The 15,184-nt window shown below is 38.6% G+C and overlaps 1 protein-coding gene across 1 annotated transcript in view; it reads right to left on the bottom strand.

The window, feature by feature from the left end:
- Positions 1–2,819: 2,819 nt before the first annotated feature.
- The window catches only part of TRPM7 (transient receptor potential cation channel subfamily M member 7), a 50,929-nt gene continuing 38,564 nt past the window's right edge, over positions 2,820–15,184 (bottom strand). The window contains exons 26-40 of the mRNA XM_063169771.1: positions 14,295–15,010; positions 12,215–12,291; positions 11,325–11,384; positions 10,233–10,314; positions 9,790–9,860; positions 9,267–9,304; positions 8,278–8,303; positions 7,912–7,962; positions 7,758–7,823; positions 6,814–7,097; positions 6,419–6,501; positions 5,893–6,098; positions 4,861–4,912; positions 4,661–4,767; positions 2,820–4,360 (exon numbers count right to left, since the gene is read on the bottom strand). Of these exons, the coding sequence (XP_063025841.1) occupies positions 4,230–4,360; positions 4,661–4,767; positions 4,861–4,912; positions 5,893–6,098; positions 6,419–6,501; positions 6,814–7,097; positions 7,758–7,823; positions 7,912–7,962; positions 8,278–8,303; positions 9,267–9,304; positions 9,790–9,860; positions 10,233–10,314; positions 11,325–11,384; positions 12,215–12,291; positions 14,295–15,010 (2,050 nt within the window). The 3' untranslated portion in view covers positions 2,820–4,229. The remainder of the gene's footprint in view (positions 4,361–4,660; positions 4,768–4,860; positions 4,913–5,892; positions 6,099–6,418; positions 6,502–6,813; positions 7,098–7,757; positions 7,824–7,911; positions 7,963–8,277; positions 8,304–9,266; positions 9,305–9,789; positions 9,861–10,232; positions 10,315–11,324; positions 11,385–12,214; positions 12,292–14,294; positions 15,011–15,184) is intronic.

Raw genomic sequence — 15,184 nt, 5'->3', positions numbered from 1 at the left:
AGAAGCAGGTTGTTCTTCAGATTTTTGCTATAAAATGTTACTTAATTCATGTTAGGAAAATTTTAGTATGTTTGTTTTCTGGCTGCATATGTCTGTCCTGGACCAAAGCGTCCCCATCCCCAGTCAGCTGAACACAGACTCTACACCACCCACACCTGCTCACCAATGTTGCTGTTCTTGTTTAGAGGCTGATGTTGTATTCTGAGGCAGGGCAGAGAACTCTAAACCCGCAGCAATCTCCGTAGAAAAAACACGAGCAGTGCCCTGTGTTCAGTCCCATGTTCCATCCTGTCACCCCAGCATCTCCTGCCCCAGCCCCTTGTGATGTCACCTGGTAACACTGGCCAGGGAACACGCCTGGCCAGACCTGCCTCTGTGTCCTTCTGTGCCAGCCAGAACAGAAAACTTTGGGAAGAGAGCTCCATTCCACTGGGCAGGGAACTTTGGCCCAACACCTTTATCCATGTTTGCTCACTTGGATTAGGATTTATTATTGCCATGCTCTGCTGGAAGGGCAGTGATGACCGAGAGTGTTGATCATAAAGGGATAGAACTACCTCAAAACATCATAATGAATTAGCTTCTTGGTGTTATGAGGATTTTCCTGAGGGAAGAAAAAAAATATGGCAGATGGCTGTTAATTAGCTATGTTAATGCAGTTCATCTCTAAATTCCACATGCTGCTGAAGAGCAGCAGTTTTTCCCTCTTTAACAGACAACCTGGAATGTAACAAGTACCCACAGAAGAGGCCCATGAAGTGATGTAAAACACCTCCTAATCATCTTGTAAAACTTCAAGGGATGTCTCCAGCACTCCTGGGACAGCTGTCACTGCTATTGACCCCTCAAAATCTGGTTCAGTTTTGTAAATGGAACTGGATATGTTTATTCCCACATTTTGTGCAATCTGAATCAAGACTTTGACTTACTATTTTGATGTAACACAATCCACAAATCCACATGGGTGCCACCAACTGCAAGCTCTGCGGCTGAGAATTAACTTGCCACCACTCTCACCACAAAGTAAATTATTGCAAGGAAAAGTGTTAATCAAGAAATATTAAATCATCAGAACTTTTTTCAGAGGCCTTGTTACATATTGAAAAGTCCTATTTTCTTCCCAACTGGTCTTTTAGGAACATTTAATATGAACTGATACTACCAAATCTACAGCCGTAGTCTTTTTCCCCCTCTTCAAATTCCTACACTGTTAAGAGTTACGGCATTAAGTGAAATGCAACCACAATAATTTAACATGTAGGAAATCACTGTCAGGCATAAAAACCAAACCCCTCCTTTTCCAAACCACAAGGCTGCTGAGCAGCAGCTAAAAAACCAGTTCCCCAGGAGCTGGTTGTATATATTTTGCCACAATGAATTTAGGATTGGTTTTCTCTGAAATGTTTCACCACCTAAATACTGCAAGAAAGCAGTCAACAAATGACTTTTAATTAATCCACCAAAGTCTAAATGATGTAGCTTATTAATTTCTCTATAGGATAAATACCCTTTTAAATACCCTCCTAGTTGGAAATTCACTAAAGCATTTCAGATTTTGACTAAAAATTAATCAGAGATGGTTTGAATTACATCCCTCTATTTAAAAGCTAGGTTCTAAGAAGATATGCCAAAACTTTTGTTCTTGAATAGTTATCAGAAGTTCCAGTTCCATCACTTTCCTCCTTTTTGGTAAAGAAAATTTATAAGCTAAAGGATCACAACACTTCCCTATTTATAGAACATTTTTAGACTGATGAGCTTTCAGCATCAGCAGAGGAGCCACACTTGATGTTCTCAGACAAACTGAATTCCATGGAATAGTTTTCATATTCCTACTGCCCAACATCAGCAGGATGTGGCACTGTCCAAACAGAGTCAGGCTTGGTTTTCAAACCAACTTGTTTTTGTCCTTTGCCACCACACTTTTCCAATCCCTTCCCTAAAGGGTACTTGACATTTATGATTTTTTTCCCAGCAAGTATGAGGCAGATCACTTCTGGAAGTTACACATTTCTCCCCTCTCAGTCAGTTTAGACAAACACTTCTCATGTAATTCAAGCTGTAAATCACACAGAGTAAGCTACAGCTCATGCCAGGCAGATGTACAGAAATGTGAACAGTGGTAACCACTCCAAATCTTACAGGCATTTCCCAACCACATTTGTCCCTTTTGGTCTTGAAAAAGCTTCAGGCCTGAGTCACTGCAAGACTGAGCAGAAGGAGCACTCCCCATGATCACTCACACCCATCACAAGGTGGTCACATCTGTTTATTTTGCTAAGAAATGAGTCACAAGCAGAACTACTGAGAGCAGTAACACAGCTACAAAATAACTGTGCGTAGTTAAGTGTTTGTCAAGAAACAGTTTCCCAGCTTTTACTTGCAATTTTCTCAATATGTTTTTCTTCTTTCATACACTGAAATTCGGTCACATTTTCAAAACACCAGAGACTCCTCTAGAAATCTCTATCAATTTGCAGAGCCAGTCACGCTTACAGACTCAGTGCTGTTACTTTAGAAAGGTGCAAGTACATTTGGAGTATCTGCCCATTCTCTCCCAGCAACAGGAGGTGATGCAGTCAGAAGAATGAAACATTGTGAAGAGCTATTTTTGACTCATTTACTCATGAATCCCCTCACATGTGTTTGGCAGCTATGACAGTTTTCACTTTTTTACCTCCCTAGTTTCTGGTGTTGGCCCAAGTTGTGATACCTCAAAGGCTAACAGCTACTTTGATCCAGCGTGGCAAATTCTACTTTTCTGCATAAAGAGTTAAATTCACCAAAATAACCCTTCAGACTGAGACGGAGAGCAGAAGTCTGTAAACAAGAATAAATTTATTTTAGATTCTTTAAAGATTTAATGATATACAAAATGTATACAGTATTATATCCTTATAACATTTTACCTTTCCCCATCAAACATAAAACACCATTTAAACAACTATTGTGTTCGTGCCTTAGGTCTGTATCTATAAGATACACTACTGAATAAAAAATTTATAGAGCTATATACTGCCCTTTTAATTAAAAATTACAAATTAGTACCTATGTAACAAAAAAAAAAAAAATCGCAGCATGAAACTTCAGTTGGACAAAAGGTTCTTTTCTTGCTGAATGCTCAACAATATTTGGGACAGTTAAATTACATTTTATTGGCATGAAGGTGCATTGCAATCTCCCGTACTTTACACAATGCTAATCCAACCCTAGTCTCTCTTAAGTAAGTACCACAAATAACATAACATTAAAGATGTTTTCTACACAATTTTAAATACATTTACAAGTTATGTGTACATTCGGCTTTGATACACTGGTTTTAGGAGATCTTTGGAAGGCAGAACTTCTGAAGCAGTCACTACGTACGTACAAGGGAAAGCACTTCCAACTTGTGTTCTTACAAGGCAACTTATTTGGACCAGCACAAACTAATTCTTCTATTAAATATGATTATACCAGTCTATCATGGCTTTGTTACTATTTGACAGTGACTTGATAAAATTGAAATGTGTAAAACAAGAAATTTCATTATGCACAATTCAGGCTCTATTTCACAAAACGAAAGCAACCAAGCCCAGTTGTACAGTCATGAAGCTGAAAGAATCCTGATTCAGGAGACTCTCTCTCTGTTTTGGAACAGATCACGTTCCTACCTTCAACTTCAGTCTATTGGCATCCTATATACACCTCATTTGGCCCTGTCCTCTTCAAAAGGTCAGATTAAAAGACACCTGGTGAGAAAATATTAGTGGAACACTTCCGAAAACACTCTAAGAATACTCTGGCTTTACAGAGGTAGGTGCTTTCTCCTGGTTTTGCTCATTGACAGTAAGACAAATGCCAAAAAGACAAATGCTTTACCTTAAAACATCAACTACCAAAATCCTTTTGGTGGAAGGCATATTTCCCACCACGGGACTACAGGAAGAAAATCTTCCACTAAACCAAAATAAAATAAAAAATAAAACTTTCTGCTTAAAAAGCCCCTTTAAAAACACATCTTAAATACTTGTCATTATTCCACCCTTAGAAGGATCAGCTGCCAAGCTGCTCTGTAGATGGTTATTACAAGGTAAAATCCTTAGATTATGGACCAGCCAAAATTCCACTTATGAGACAGTAATCCTTGTTTTGACAAGTCTTTCTTTTCATTATAGTGAGGGAAAGGTAAGTGACAACTTGGTGAGGTTCCAGGAAGTTTGAGTGAAGCCACTGAGTTGGTCACATCATCAGAGCATCAGACGGATGGAATTGGCCGGATCAGAATCTTTGGTGCAGCTTCCAGGCTGAATTGTCAGTTCAGGGGCATCATCCTGAGGAAATATGATCTTGTCAGGTGTGTAGTCATTCCTCTTCAGATCTGTACAAACAGAACAAAGTCATAATGATTACTATTTCTTGAGCTAGTAGAATCAATGGGGCATAAATGTCTAGCAAAGAATTGGATATGCAAATGCACTTTTGAAGAGGAATTCCAGGATATGCACTATCAAAAAAAGGGATTTTTTAATCATAGGTGCAATCAGAAGCCTAAAGTCAAATTACGTAATTGCTGTTTATGACTTGTTAAACTTTCACAGCATGCCTTGACTGTTTCATGATGTATCACACATCATCTCATGACATCAGTGTCTCAGAAGGAGGGTCCTGCAGCTCTTACCAGGAAGTTTCAGTTTCCTGCAGCAGGAATTACAGTGGTGCTTTGCTCTGAAGTTTTTTATTGCATCCTCTCCCAGATTGGCTGGCCCAAACACCATATCATATGACCTTGGAGACAAAGTGCACATAAACATCACTTGGCATGTGTTCTCTTTCCAGGGAAAGTTTTATGTAATACTTTCAGTCTTTCTTAACCCTTACCTTTTTTCCCCAGCTTTTATCACAGAGGGATCTGTCAAATTTTCACCAACACCTTCAGACAGCACATGAAGAAAAAGTTAAATCTGATACACTTCTGATTACATAAATATATTAATATTAAAAAGCCTTGGAATCCTTAGCTATGACTTCTCAGCTTTTCCAATAATAAAACCAGAAAAAACCCACAACAAACACAACCCAAACTAAACATGATTCTCTACCCTTAGAAAATTGCTCCTAAGCAAGCACTTTGTACTTCTCAGATTTCTTCTATCTATTTTTTGCATTTCCTAGCTTGAGTCTTCACCCATGAGCAAAATCTTCTATACAGTTCTCACTGCCAGAATATCTGGCACAGAATTCAGGATAAAACCAGCTTCCCACATTGGCACTACACAAATGTGCCAAAAATTAGCATTTTTTATGGCACATTTCATTAGGAAAACGTATATATTTATAGTTTCTGTGTTGCTGTAAGATGTAATACTATATTAGAACTAAAAAGCTGGAGCACAGGTCCTGTGAGGAGCAGCTGAGGGAGCTGGGGATGTTTATCCTGGGGAAGAAGAGACTCAGGGGAGACCCCATTACTGTCTAGAACTACCTGAAAGGACACTGTAGCCAGGAGGACAAGAAAATGGCCTGAAGTTGCACTAGGGGAGGTTTAGGTTGGATATGAGGTAAAATATATTCACTGAAAAGGTTGCCAAGCCCTGGAACAGGGGCCCAGGTAGTGGTGCAGTCACCACCCCTGCAGGGATTTGAAAGCTGTCTGGGGTGGGCACAGGGCACAGGGAGTGTGCTGGAGTTGGCAGTGCTGGGTAAAGTTGGACTCAATGCTCTTAGAGGTCCTTTCCAATCTTTATCATAATATGATTAAATAAGGAAATCATAGATGCTAACTAACTAGAAGAAGCAGCACTAAATAATCCTTGTTGTTTATTACAAATACACAAATTCTTAACAAAATGCTATCAAAAGAAAAACCCATAGACCTTGGCCCCAATGCAAGTTTCAAAGTCAAGGCCTTACCTTGCAGATCTAATACCAACAGTTCTCCTCTTGTATACTCATAAGTCCAGTGGCTGAAAGCCAGCATAACCTCCTCCAGCATGTTAGTTGGGATTATTTCATCCCCATTATTGTTATTGTATTTTCTAAACTCTCCAGTCATGCACTCTTCAACTGCAAACCACTGGCCAGCAGAGTGGCAATATAACAGGAAAACTTCCAAGAACCTGGAAAAAATACACTTAATTAATATAGTTCCAAAATAGGGATCTAGCATTACTATTAGATTTTTATTTGATCTACGAACAATTTAAATACTTTTAAACTATTACACAAAGCCATTTAGATTATTCCACTAGATTAAAATCAGTGCAGAAAATATGAGGGGAAAATACTGCCAAGGACAGTTCTGCTTGCCACATTCACAGCAATATTCCAGGATATGTCTACATATCAGTATCTTAATATGTGATGCATCTATTAACATCCTGTAGGCATTGCCCTGAGCCAAAAGCATGCAATGTAATGGCAGCTTAAATACACTCACCTTGGAGAGTATGGGATGGATTTGGGCTTCATCTGGTTGAATGCAAAGGTGAGCTTCTGTGCTGCTCTCTGCTGCTGAATTTCCTGTGAGTCAAACCCACACCTCATTAGCTGCTTAACAGAACAGGGACCAGCAGTGGGAACAGTGTCTATTCCCCCAAGGCAGAGTAACAGATCACTTGCTTTTAAAATTATATCTGTATTTTAAGAATTTGAGCTCTTTGATTAAATAAGCCATCCTGGAGCAGAGTTTTTAACTCTTTTGCTCATACAGAACCCCAGACTAACTTTTTTTCTTATTCTAATAAGTATATACTAGTTTACAGGTGAGACAATAATTCCTGTTTAACATACAATGCCTGCCCATGTTTAATAATTGACAAAGACAGAACTTACTCTCAAGCACAAGTGCAACACAGTGTCCTCCTTATAAATGCTTGACCAAGTGTTCACAACTTCAGGAAGAAAAGACTTGATGATGTAAAGATGTCCTGATTTCAGGATATCATATTCTGACCACGTGCACACAACTTTGAGAGCTCGGCGTAAACCTCCTCCCATCTCCTCTTTACTTAAGAACTCAATTTTAGCACAGAGCCCCAGCTGTGACCAGGAGGACATGCTGTTGTTCAGGATGCTGGGAGAACTCTCTTCAAGGCGATACACAGTGACTGGTTCACCTGCAGACAGCACAAAAGCCATCACTGAGCTGAACTTGCCACGTTTGAAATTAAAAGCACTGAAAACACACCACTTCTTACAACAAGCTGCAGTGTTAAGTCAGTACAAACATCCTGAATTAACAAAAAATTGACCCCTCTGCAGCTTTTTTCACAGAGCTGCAAAATTTGTCCTCCTATTTAGACCTATTAAGGACGCTGTTCAAACAGCACTAAGAACACTGAATAAATGTTTAAAGTTCAAACAAGTGAAGACAACTTAAAGGAATCCTTCCAGAAGAGTTTGTTATAAAACTGTTAGTACAATATTCCCATCACTGTAACACCATTTCTGAGGACAACTATAATTAAATCTACATTTCATAATCAAGTGAGTTGCCCTAGAAAAGGTGTCATACTCACATATATTTCTGAATGCTCTAAGACAGACTTCTTTTAGTTCATTAAGACTTCAGTTTCACACTTGCTGTGACAAACTGTGAACTTTGCCTTGATCCTTCTATATCAGATCCTTCTTGATCCTTCTATATTAGATATATATAATATATATCCTTGATCCTTCTATATTAGAAGGATCCAACCAAATTAGAATCCATATAAGGTTTGCTTTTCTTCCCCAAAAGACCACAGTGAACCAGCAAGAAGAAATACAATTCTTACCTCTTGGAGGCACAGGAGTGAATGGAATGCTCTGTGATAATCTCATCAGGTTATTTCTTTCTACAGCTAGAGGAAAATTACAGCATTTGTTGAAGTTTAAGGATCTTACAAATGTCAATAAAAATACAAGCATTAGTTTGTAAGAGAGACTGACCTGAGTAATAGTAATTGATATCCATGATAGGCTTGAAAGGAGAAGCAATGCCTGAAAAGAGATTAAGGTGAAAAAAAGAAGAAAAAAAGAGCTACTAATTTATGTACTAAAATACCACACTACAGTTTGAAAAGGATCTGCTGTGAAGATAATTAAATATTGCACTTAAGTCTATGGTACCTCAGGGAAAAAAATAGTGCTTTATGCTTGGCTCTTTATTTAAAAAATTTTTTAAATTTTTAAAAATCACAGTATTGTGTGTCTCATAAATCCAAATTACCATCAATTAAATATATTCCCATACAAGACCCAAGCAGTTGGTTATACATAAAAATCTCTCACCTTCAGAGCAGAAAGAAAACTTACCATTCAATGCATCTTCTTCTGATGGCCTGTCAAATGCCAAACACAACAGTCACCTTCAAACTTACTCTGCATTCCCTGATTTTGCCACATCATCCTAGGTCACCTTGTTAACCTCACAGTACCACTTTTATCCTGTTATCCTATTTTTCAAGGGCAGTACAGGTTTCTTAATTACTAAATAGTAATGGAAAGCTGTTAAGTAATCTCATGTTTTTACAGCTACACTTTAAATACCTCCAAGTCATGCACAACATTATGCTAAGTTTGCATCACAAGAGCTCGTTCCCACAGAGGTGCTTTAATTAAAACTTGTTCACAACAGTTTACCCTTCTGTTATCAGATAAATAATAAGGTAATGGCTTTAACAGTTAACTCAGGGGGTAATTGTTAACAATGCATAATTTCAGAGGTGGTTACAGTTGAAAAGGCTGGGTAAAGACCTTTACCAGGAAGGGAGCTGCTCACTATGTGTCAACACATTCTCAAAGCTTGCCCTTTAACGTGTGACACCATTAATCTAAACAGAACCTGCTAAAGCATGGTGAGAGCTCAGCCTGACCCTCCCTGAGCCCCTGCAGCCCAGGGAGCCAACCCAGCCCTGGGCTGCATCCCAAAAGAGGGGCCAGCAGGCTGAGGGGGTGACTCTGCAAGAGACCCAGCTGGGGCTGGGGCCACCCCTGGGACCCCCAAGGAAAGAAGGATCTGCTGGGGAGAGCCCAGAGGGGCCACAAAGGTACTGGGAGGGCTGGAGCCCCTCTGCTCCAGAGATAGGCTGGGAGAGCCCTTCAACCCAAACCATTCTATGACAAGCCTATGATTCCAATGAATACATTTGGTTATTTATTAGAAGAAAGAAAAAAATCAAACTTCATGGGGTTTTTTCTCATTAAATGCAACTAAATACCAATATAGCCAAAGACAACCAAAAAGAAAAACAGATCAACCTACAGAGTGATAAAATTGCTCCATTAGTAGAAAGCTTACTTACATTTGACTGCTATTTGAAGGTCTGCCCTGTAGCCAATCCTTTAAAACAAAGGAGAGGAAAAACAAACAGGGCTTCAGTTTTGTAAGGAAAGCACAGTTGATTCAGTTGGAGGTGGGGTGGTAATGTGTGTAATGTGTTTTAAGCTCTTGGAGTACAGCCTGTTTATTGGAAATAAACCAGGCTGTACTGAACTGCAGTTGAATGGAGAGACCCAAATACAACCAAGAAATGGTAACTACAATTAAAAGAATAAATAAGGGTCTATATTCACTACTGTTTATGGACTATATAAGTAATTCTTTTCCTTAAAAGAAAAGAATTTTGATTTTATTTCTACAAACAGAAAACAGCACAGATTTTCATAGTGAGAACATACACAACTTCTTCCCTTAGTGAAAACAGGTCTCCTGTTGCCTCCTAGAACAAGCAAGTCCACAAATCAGTATTATTCTTTATCTGTTTCTTCTCCTTTATTTGTTCAGCTTCTAGTTTTGCTATAATGTCACAAAAGATTGATACAAACCGTCAGTAAAGCTGCTTTGGAGTCAACTTGCTGCGTGTCTTCACTGGATGCTCTCCTGCTCTTGCTGTACACTGCAAATGAAGGAGATTGGTAACAGGACAAAGAATGGCAGCTGTCACTGTCACCTATTTCCTAACAGTGAACAAACAGCTCAACAAAGCTCTCATGAAACAAGGTAGACCCACAGCTTAGCAGAAGTTTGCAGTCCTAACTAGAGCACTTTGTGTTTTACAGCTCTGGCTGTCCATGGTAAATCCAAGGCAACAGGACTGAGCTGGCACAGCAAGGAGAACCACAAGAAGCAGAAGGTTCAAGTACTACCAAACATGAGAATATTTCAAGATTATTCAACCATTTGTGTTCCCTCTGCATCATCTTAGGATGCCCATTAGCAAGGCAAGTCAGAGACAACATTAGGGGACCTGAGCAGAGCCCAGACTTACACTGCTCTGAGTGGGCTGTCAGAGGGTCAGTGAAGCCACCACAAGAACTGGATTGCTGTAGATCACTGTCAGTCTGAAGACCCTACAAAAAAAAAAAAAAAATTTGTAAAAAAAAATTACCATCAGTCATCATTGCCATTATTGCTTTCAACTACTGCTCTTGGAACACAATCTGGCCAGGATTCAAAATTTCTGGATGTACTTCAAATACCTCACTGCACAGAAATACACAAGTTGAGTGCATTAATTCAGTAAAAATGCTCTTTTCACAGTAGCCACCAGCTGTAATATTTTCAGATATTTCACACATTAAGAATCCTGACCCAGACCGAGAGAGTTCTTTGCAAGGCAATGTTACAATAGCATAGAACTACAGAAATGTCAATTACACTGGATCCCTACAAGTACCATGTTCTGCTCATCTGTTTTGTGCCTTTGTTTGCTATCAATTCTTATAAAATTATATGGCTCTGGCAGAAACTAAATTTCAATTTGCACCCACTTAAAAGAGCAACAAAATGTAGTAAACTCCTGTCATGTAAAAACCTGTGGGTTATGAATACAACTTCCTTATGGACATACTCCTTCATAGCAATTACACATTGTTGGACTATGTAATGAGGTGGTCAACTTTTGACAATAAAATATTTATTTTGCAAAAAAAAGGAGAAAGGTGGTTTCGTGACAAACTAGGACTGTATGTGGAGTGGCACAGAGCTTACTCATCTATTAACTCCAGTGGTGAATAAAATGTAAAAATTCATTGTGCCCTGTGTTTGATTCCTGAAATCATAACAGTTAGGAAGTTGTTGCCACTCTTTTTCACCCTTCCTCTTACAGAATACACCCCACACACATAAACATACACAGGCCTCTGTGTGTGTGTGTGTCCAAAATGTCTCTCTGATGTGTGGTTGTGTGCATAAAAACTATTTCTTTACATCCCTATACACTAGAACACTTTAGATCTCTATCAAGGAGACATCCAGTTTACAGATAATGAGATAAGAACAGAGACCCTTATAAATGGAGAGAATATTTTAGTACCTGTTGAAATAAGATTCCTAATAAATGGGAACTTTCTTTACTTACTTGAAGTCTGGTTGTCTCTATACCCTCCAATATAGCTTTTTTGAAGTCTTCCTGCTGCTCCTATCAAAGAAACAAAGCAAATTTTAAAGAATAACACCAAAAAAACTGTGCCAAAAATACATACAAAAAGCTTTTTGGTCACACATTATACTCATTGAAAGGTTCAGAAGCAGCAACTTAGCAGAATAGAAGCATTTCAAATGGTCATAATGCAATTCTCAGGTGTATTCTCCCCTGAATGCATAACTGCAAATTTGTATGTACTAATTCAACAGCTACCTGGCAAAAACTGTATTGATATACATATATATAGATACACACACTATAATACTTGGAAGGCAGGTTTATGATTAATTACTTTTGCATTTGAGTAATTTTTATTATTCTCTAAGGAAATTTCTTTAAGGAAAGGGAAATGACTCATTTTAGTTTATTAAAAAGCTTTTTCTTCTTGGAAGCATAATGAACAATTTTTGTCACTTTTGAAAATTATATACACTGTCACCATGCTCTGTAAATTAGAACACAAATTAGTCTTAAGGCTGATCTTGAAAGTTATGAGTGAAAAACATTTAGTTGAACACTAATTATGGGATACTTAATTTTATCTCCATTCACAGTTGTAGTCATCTTAGCTTTCATAACCTCAGAGCTTGTTTATTTCACTAGTATCCTATTATGAAGTAACAGTACTTGATGGCAGTTAAGGTTACATGAGTTTTCACTGGATTTTTTTTAAATCATGAAACAGATGCAAAGTGCAGTCTGTAATGATTGTGTAAGTTTTTTGATTCTATTTGGTCTTAGACTTTTTCCAAACATACTGTGACGTTAGAGTTCAAAAGAAAATGATCTCCATTAACACATTTGACAAAGCCTTTCATGCTCACCTCAATATCAGCACTTCTCTCCCTCATTCTGCTGGCTGCCTCTTTGAACCGCTGTAGGTCCATGCTGTCTCTGTGACCTTTGACACAGTGAATTCAAAAAGAGAATTCAAAATCAAAGGCAACCTCCAACGTTCTGACCATGCCAACAGTCTGCATCACCATAGCAAAGGGCCACAAACCACCTAGGGTCTGTGTGCCTGTTTGCACTAGGAAAGACATTACAAACATGCTCAAGTGAAGATCAGAGTAACAACATCAAACTACTGCCTTTCCTGCACTGAGGTGAGGAGCACCACCATACAGAAAGTAAAGCTAATGTTTTAAATTTTTACTCAAGCGTATGCTCCTCACAGGAAAGGAACAAGGCCTGGATTACAGCACTTTCATGTATCCTTGACAAATGAAGGGAAAGTAGACAGTTTCCTGGAGGTAGCTTTTACAATATACCCTTCATCCTCCCAGTTGAAAGCAATACTTTTCAGAATTTTCCCATTCATGTGGCTCTATAATGAACGAAAATCTACTTGGCTTCACAATTGAAACCTGCATGGTATCACAAGTGATGCAAATTGTGGACAGTAAGAATGAAGGGTATGTTCTAAATGCTAGAGATGTCAGAGGACCATATACAAAAAAATCTGGCTCCAGTAAATAAGTATAGTTAGTATTCAAAGTTATTAGTGGTGAAGTACATTTAAAGATTAGATAAGAGTTGTACAATCACTGTCCATAACTTCTGTTTAGCCTTGCTTTCTTTTTTCAACCATGAGGCATTTATACACAAATAGCTAATGTAGGTAACTTATTAGAAATCCAAGTTTCACAGCAGTAGAATAAATTCTTGTCTAGAGATTTAAATTTATACAACCTCAGCAAATCTCTGGAAAACACTGAGACATCCCTAAAGAACTTTAGCAAGACAACACCTCTGCAGACAACCTGACAATTCCAGATTACAATCTTCTACTAAACGCTAAGCATACTTAAGGCATTATGTACTTTACAGGGATCAGTTAGTAAACCCACACCTGTGTTTTGCAATGAATCTGCCACTGTTTTACCATTCAAATAGATAAGTAACTAACCAAAACCATCCACCTTTTTACTGTTAAGCAGAACTTGAGGGGAGGCAAAATGTTGTATTGAATTAAAGGACTTTGGAAGCTTCCAAAATGACAGCCCCAACCCAGGTTAGCCTAGGCAACAGTGGAAGATCCCAGCTGTAACAGTGTTTAGAAATAAAGTATAGGAGGAACCCTCAGCTTGACACAGATACCACAAAGATATTTGTCCAGGACTCCATCAGCCTGAGTAGTGTTCTGTATTACGTCAAGGAATAGACAATATTTTTGATTTATGCAATCAGAAGGCAGGAGCTTTATAATGAGCCACAAAAGGTTTGTCTACAGCGCCCGTACCAAGTTGTAGAGCTGCTAATTGCCCAAAACTGCTAGACTCAAAAACTGGATAATGTTTTTCAGAAAAATATTGTCTATGTGACAGAATTATAGAGAAATTATAATTTCAGTTAAAAAAAACATTCAAGCAACATAGGGAAATTAAGAGATGTTAAATGCAAAAAAAGCAGAGCAAAATGGTAAAGTCACCTGCAACCGGAATACACCCAAAATACCATACAATTCTTGATAAGTCAAACCTTGTGGCTTAGATTTGGTCCACAGTTTATGAAGCAGTCCCATAAGGATGTTAGAACATAAATCTCGGGTTTGCAGTTCCATTGCATGGACATGCTGACTTTTGGAAAGTTCATCTTTAATATTCAATTTTCCATGCGAGCCGCCACGGTTGACTGTTGCCATCAAGTCGCCCGTTGACAAAGAGAACTTCGTTTGGGGCTTGTTCTTCTCTAACTTGGCAGGGGACTGGTGAGCACTTTTGTCAACTCTGCAGCTGTAGTTATCATTAGTGTCACTCTCATCATGAATAAAACCACAATTAACGTATCCTCCATTTTCAACACAAGGTTGGGTGAAAGCAAGGCAAGCAGAGCCAGAAGCAAGAGGATAAGAGCAGCTAATAATGACTTCAGGACATTCAGAATCTACTTTGTTATACTTACCCACAAATGCACCAAATTCTACATTATTATCTCCTTCTGTAGCCTTAGAGAAAACAGTCTCTTCATGCTTTGCTGAAGAATCCAGCTGGCTTTTGCAACTGGGTCGAGATGGAGTGCTAACAAAAAACTTTGTAGTTGGGGATGTTACATGTGGCATGCTGTTAGATGAGTTGCCTAATTTTTTACTTTTACTAGTGGATTTTGAGATCTCTGCAGCCTGTATTCGTTGGCGAAGTTCTGGAGGGGAAACAGCATTTGAAAATAAGGCACTGCCTGAGGAACCTGCCTCTTGGAAGTTTTTTTCTTCTCTTCGGGGAGCCAGAGCCAATTCCTGACCAATTGTCTTATGCTGGACTTCTTTGTCATCACGGATGGAAATGTTACAGAGTAAAGCATTGTTACTCTCAAGGCCTCCTTGTGGAAAAGAACCAAAGACGTTTCCAATGCTGTGCTTTTTCCACACAGATGATCTGAGAGAGCCATCCTCAATGAGGTTTTGTGCCAAATGCTTTGAAATGCTCAGTTCCCGGGTGATTTCATTATGAACCTTGCTGGCTTCTGAAGCTTTCTGGGCAGTCAGTGTTTTCAGAGTATCCACAGTTAGAGCAGACAGATCCTGGAGGTGGCCAATCTGTGAATCTAAAGACTGTAATGACCTTTTAATGTAGTTGACACGATCACCAACTTCCTTTATCTGAATGCACATTTGTTCCACCCTAAGAAAAATCAAATTATGAAGTAGATATGAATTGTATTTTTCTCAATATGCAAAAAAGCCCATGATTATAACCCTTTCTGTCCATTTAATCAGGAGGAAAAATAACTTTGAAATGTCACAATAATACGATAGCATTGGACTGTTTTGTAATACAACATTTGTACATACTTCT

Source organism: Melospiza melodia, chromosome 15 (genome assembly GCF_035770615.1).
Source record: "Melospiza melodia melodia isolate bMelMel2 chromosome 15, bMelMel2.pri, whole genome shotgun sequence".
Classification (NCBI taxonomy): Eukaryota; Metazoa; Chordata; class Aves; order Passeriformes; family Passerellidae; genus Melospiza; species Melospiza melodia.
This window is presented reverse-complemented; position numbering and strand designations above follow the sequence as displayed.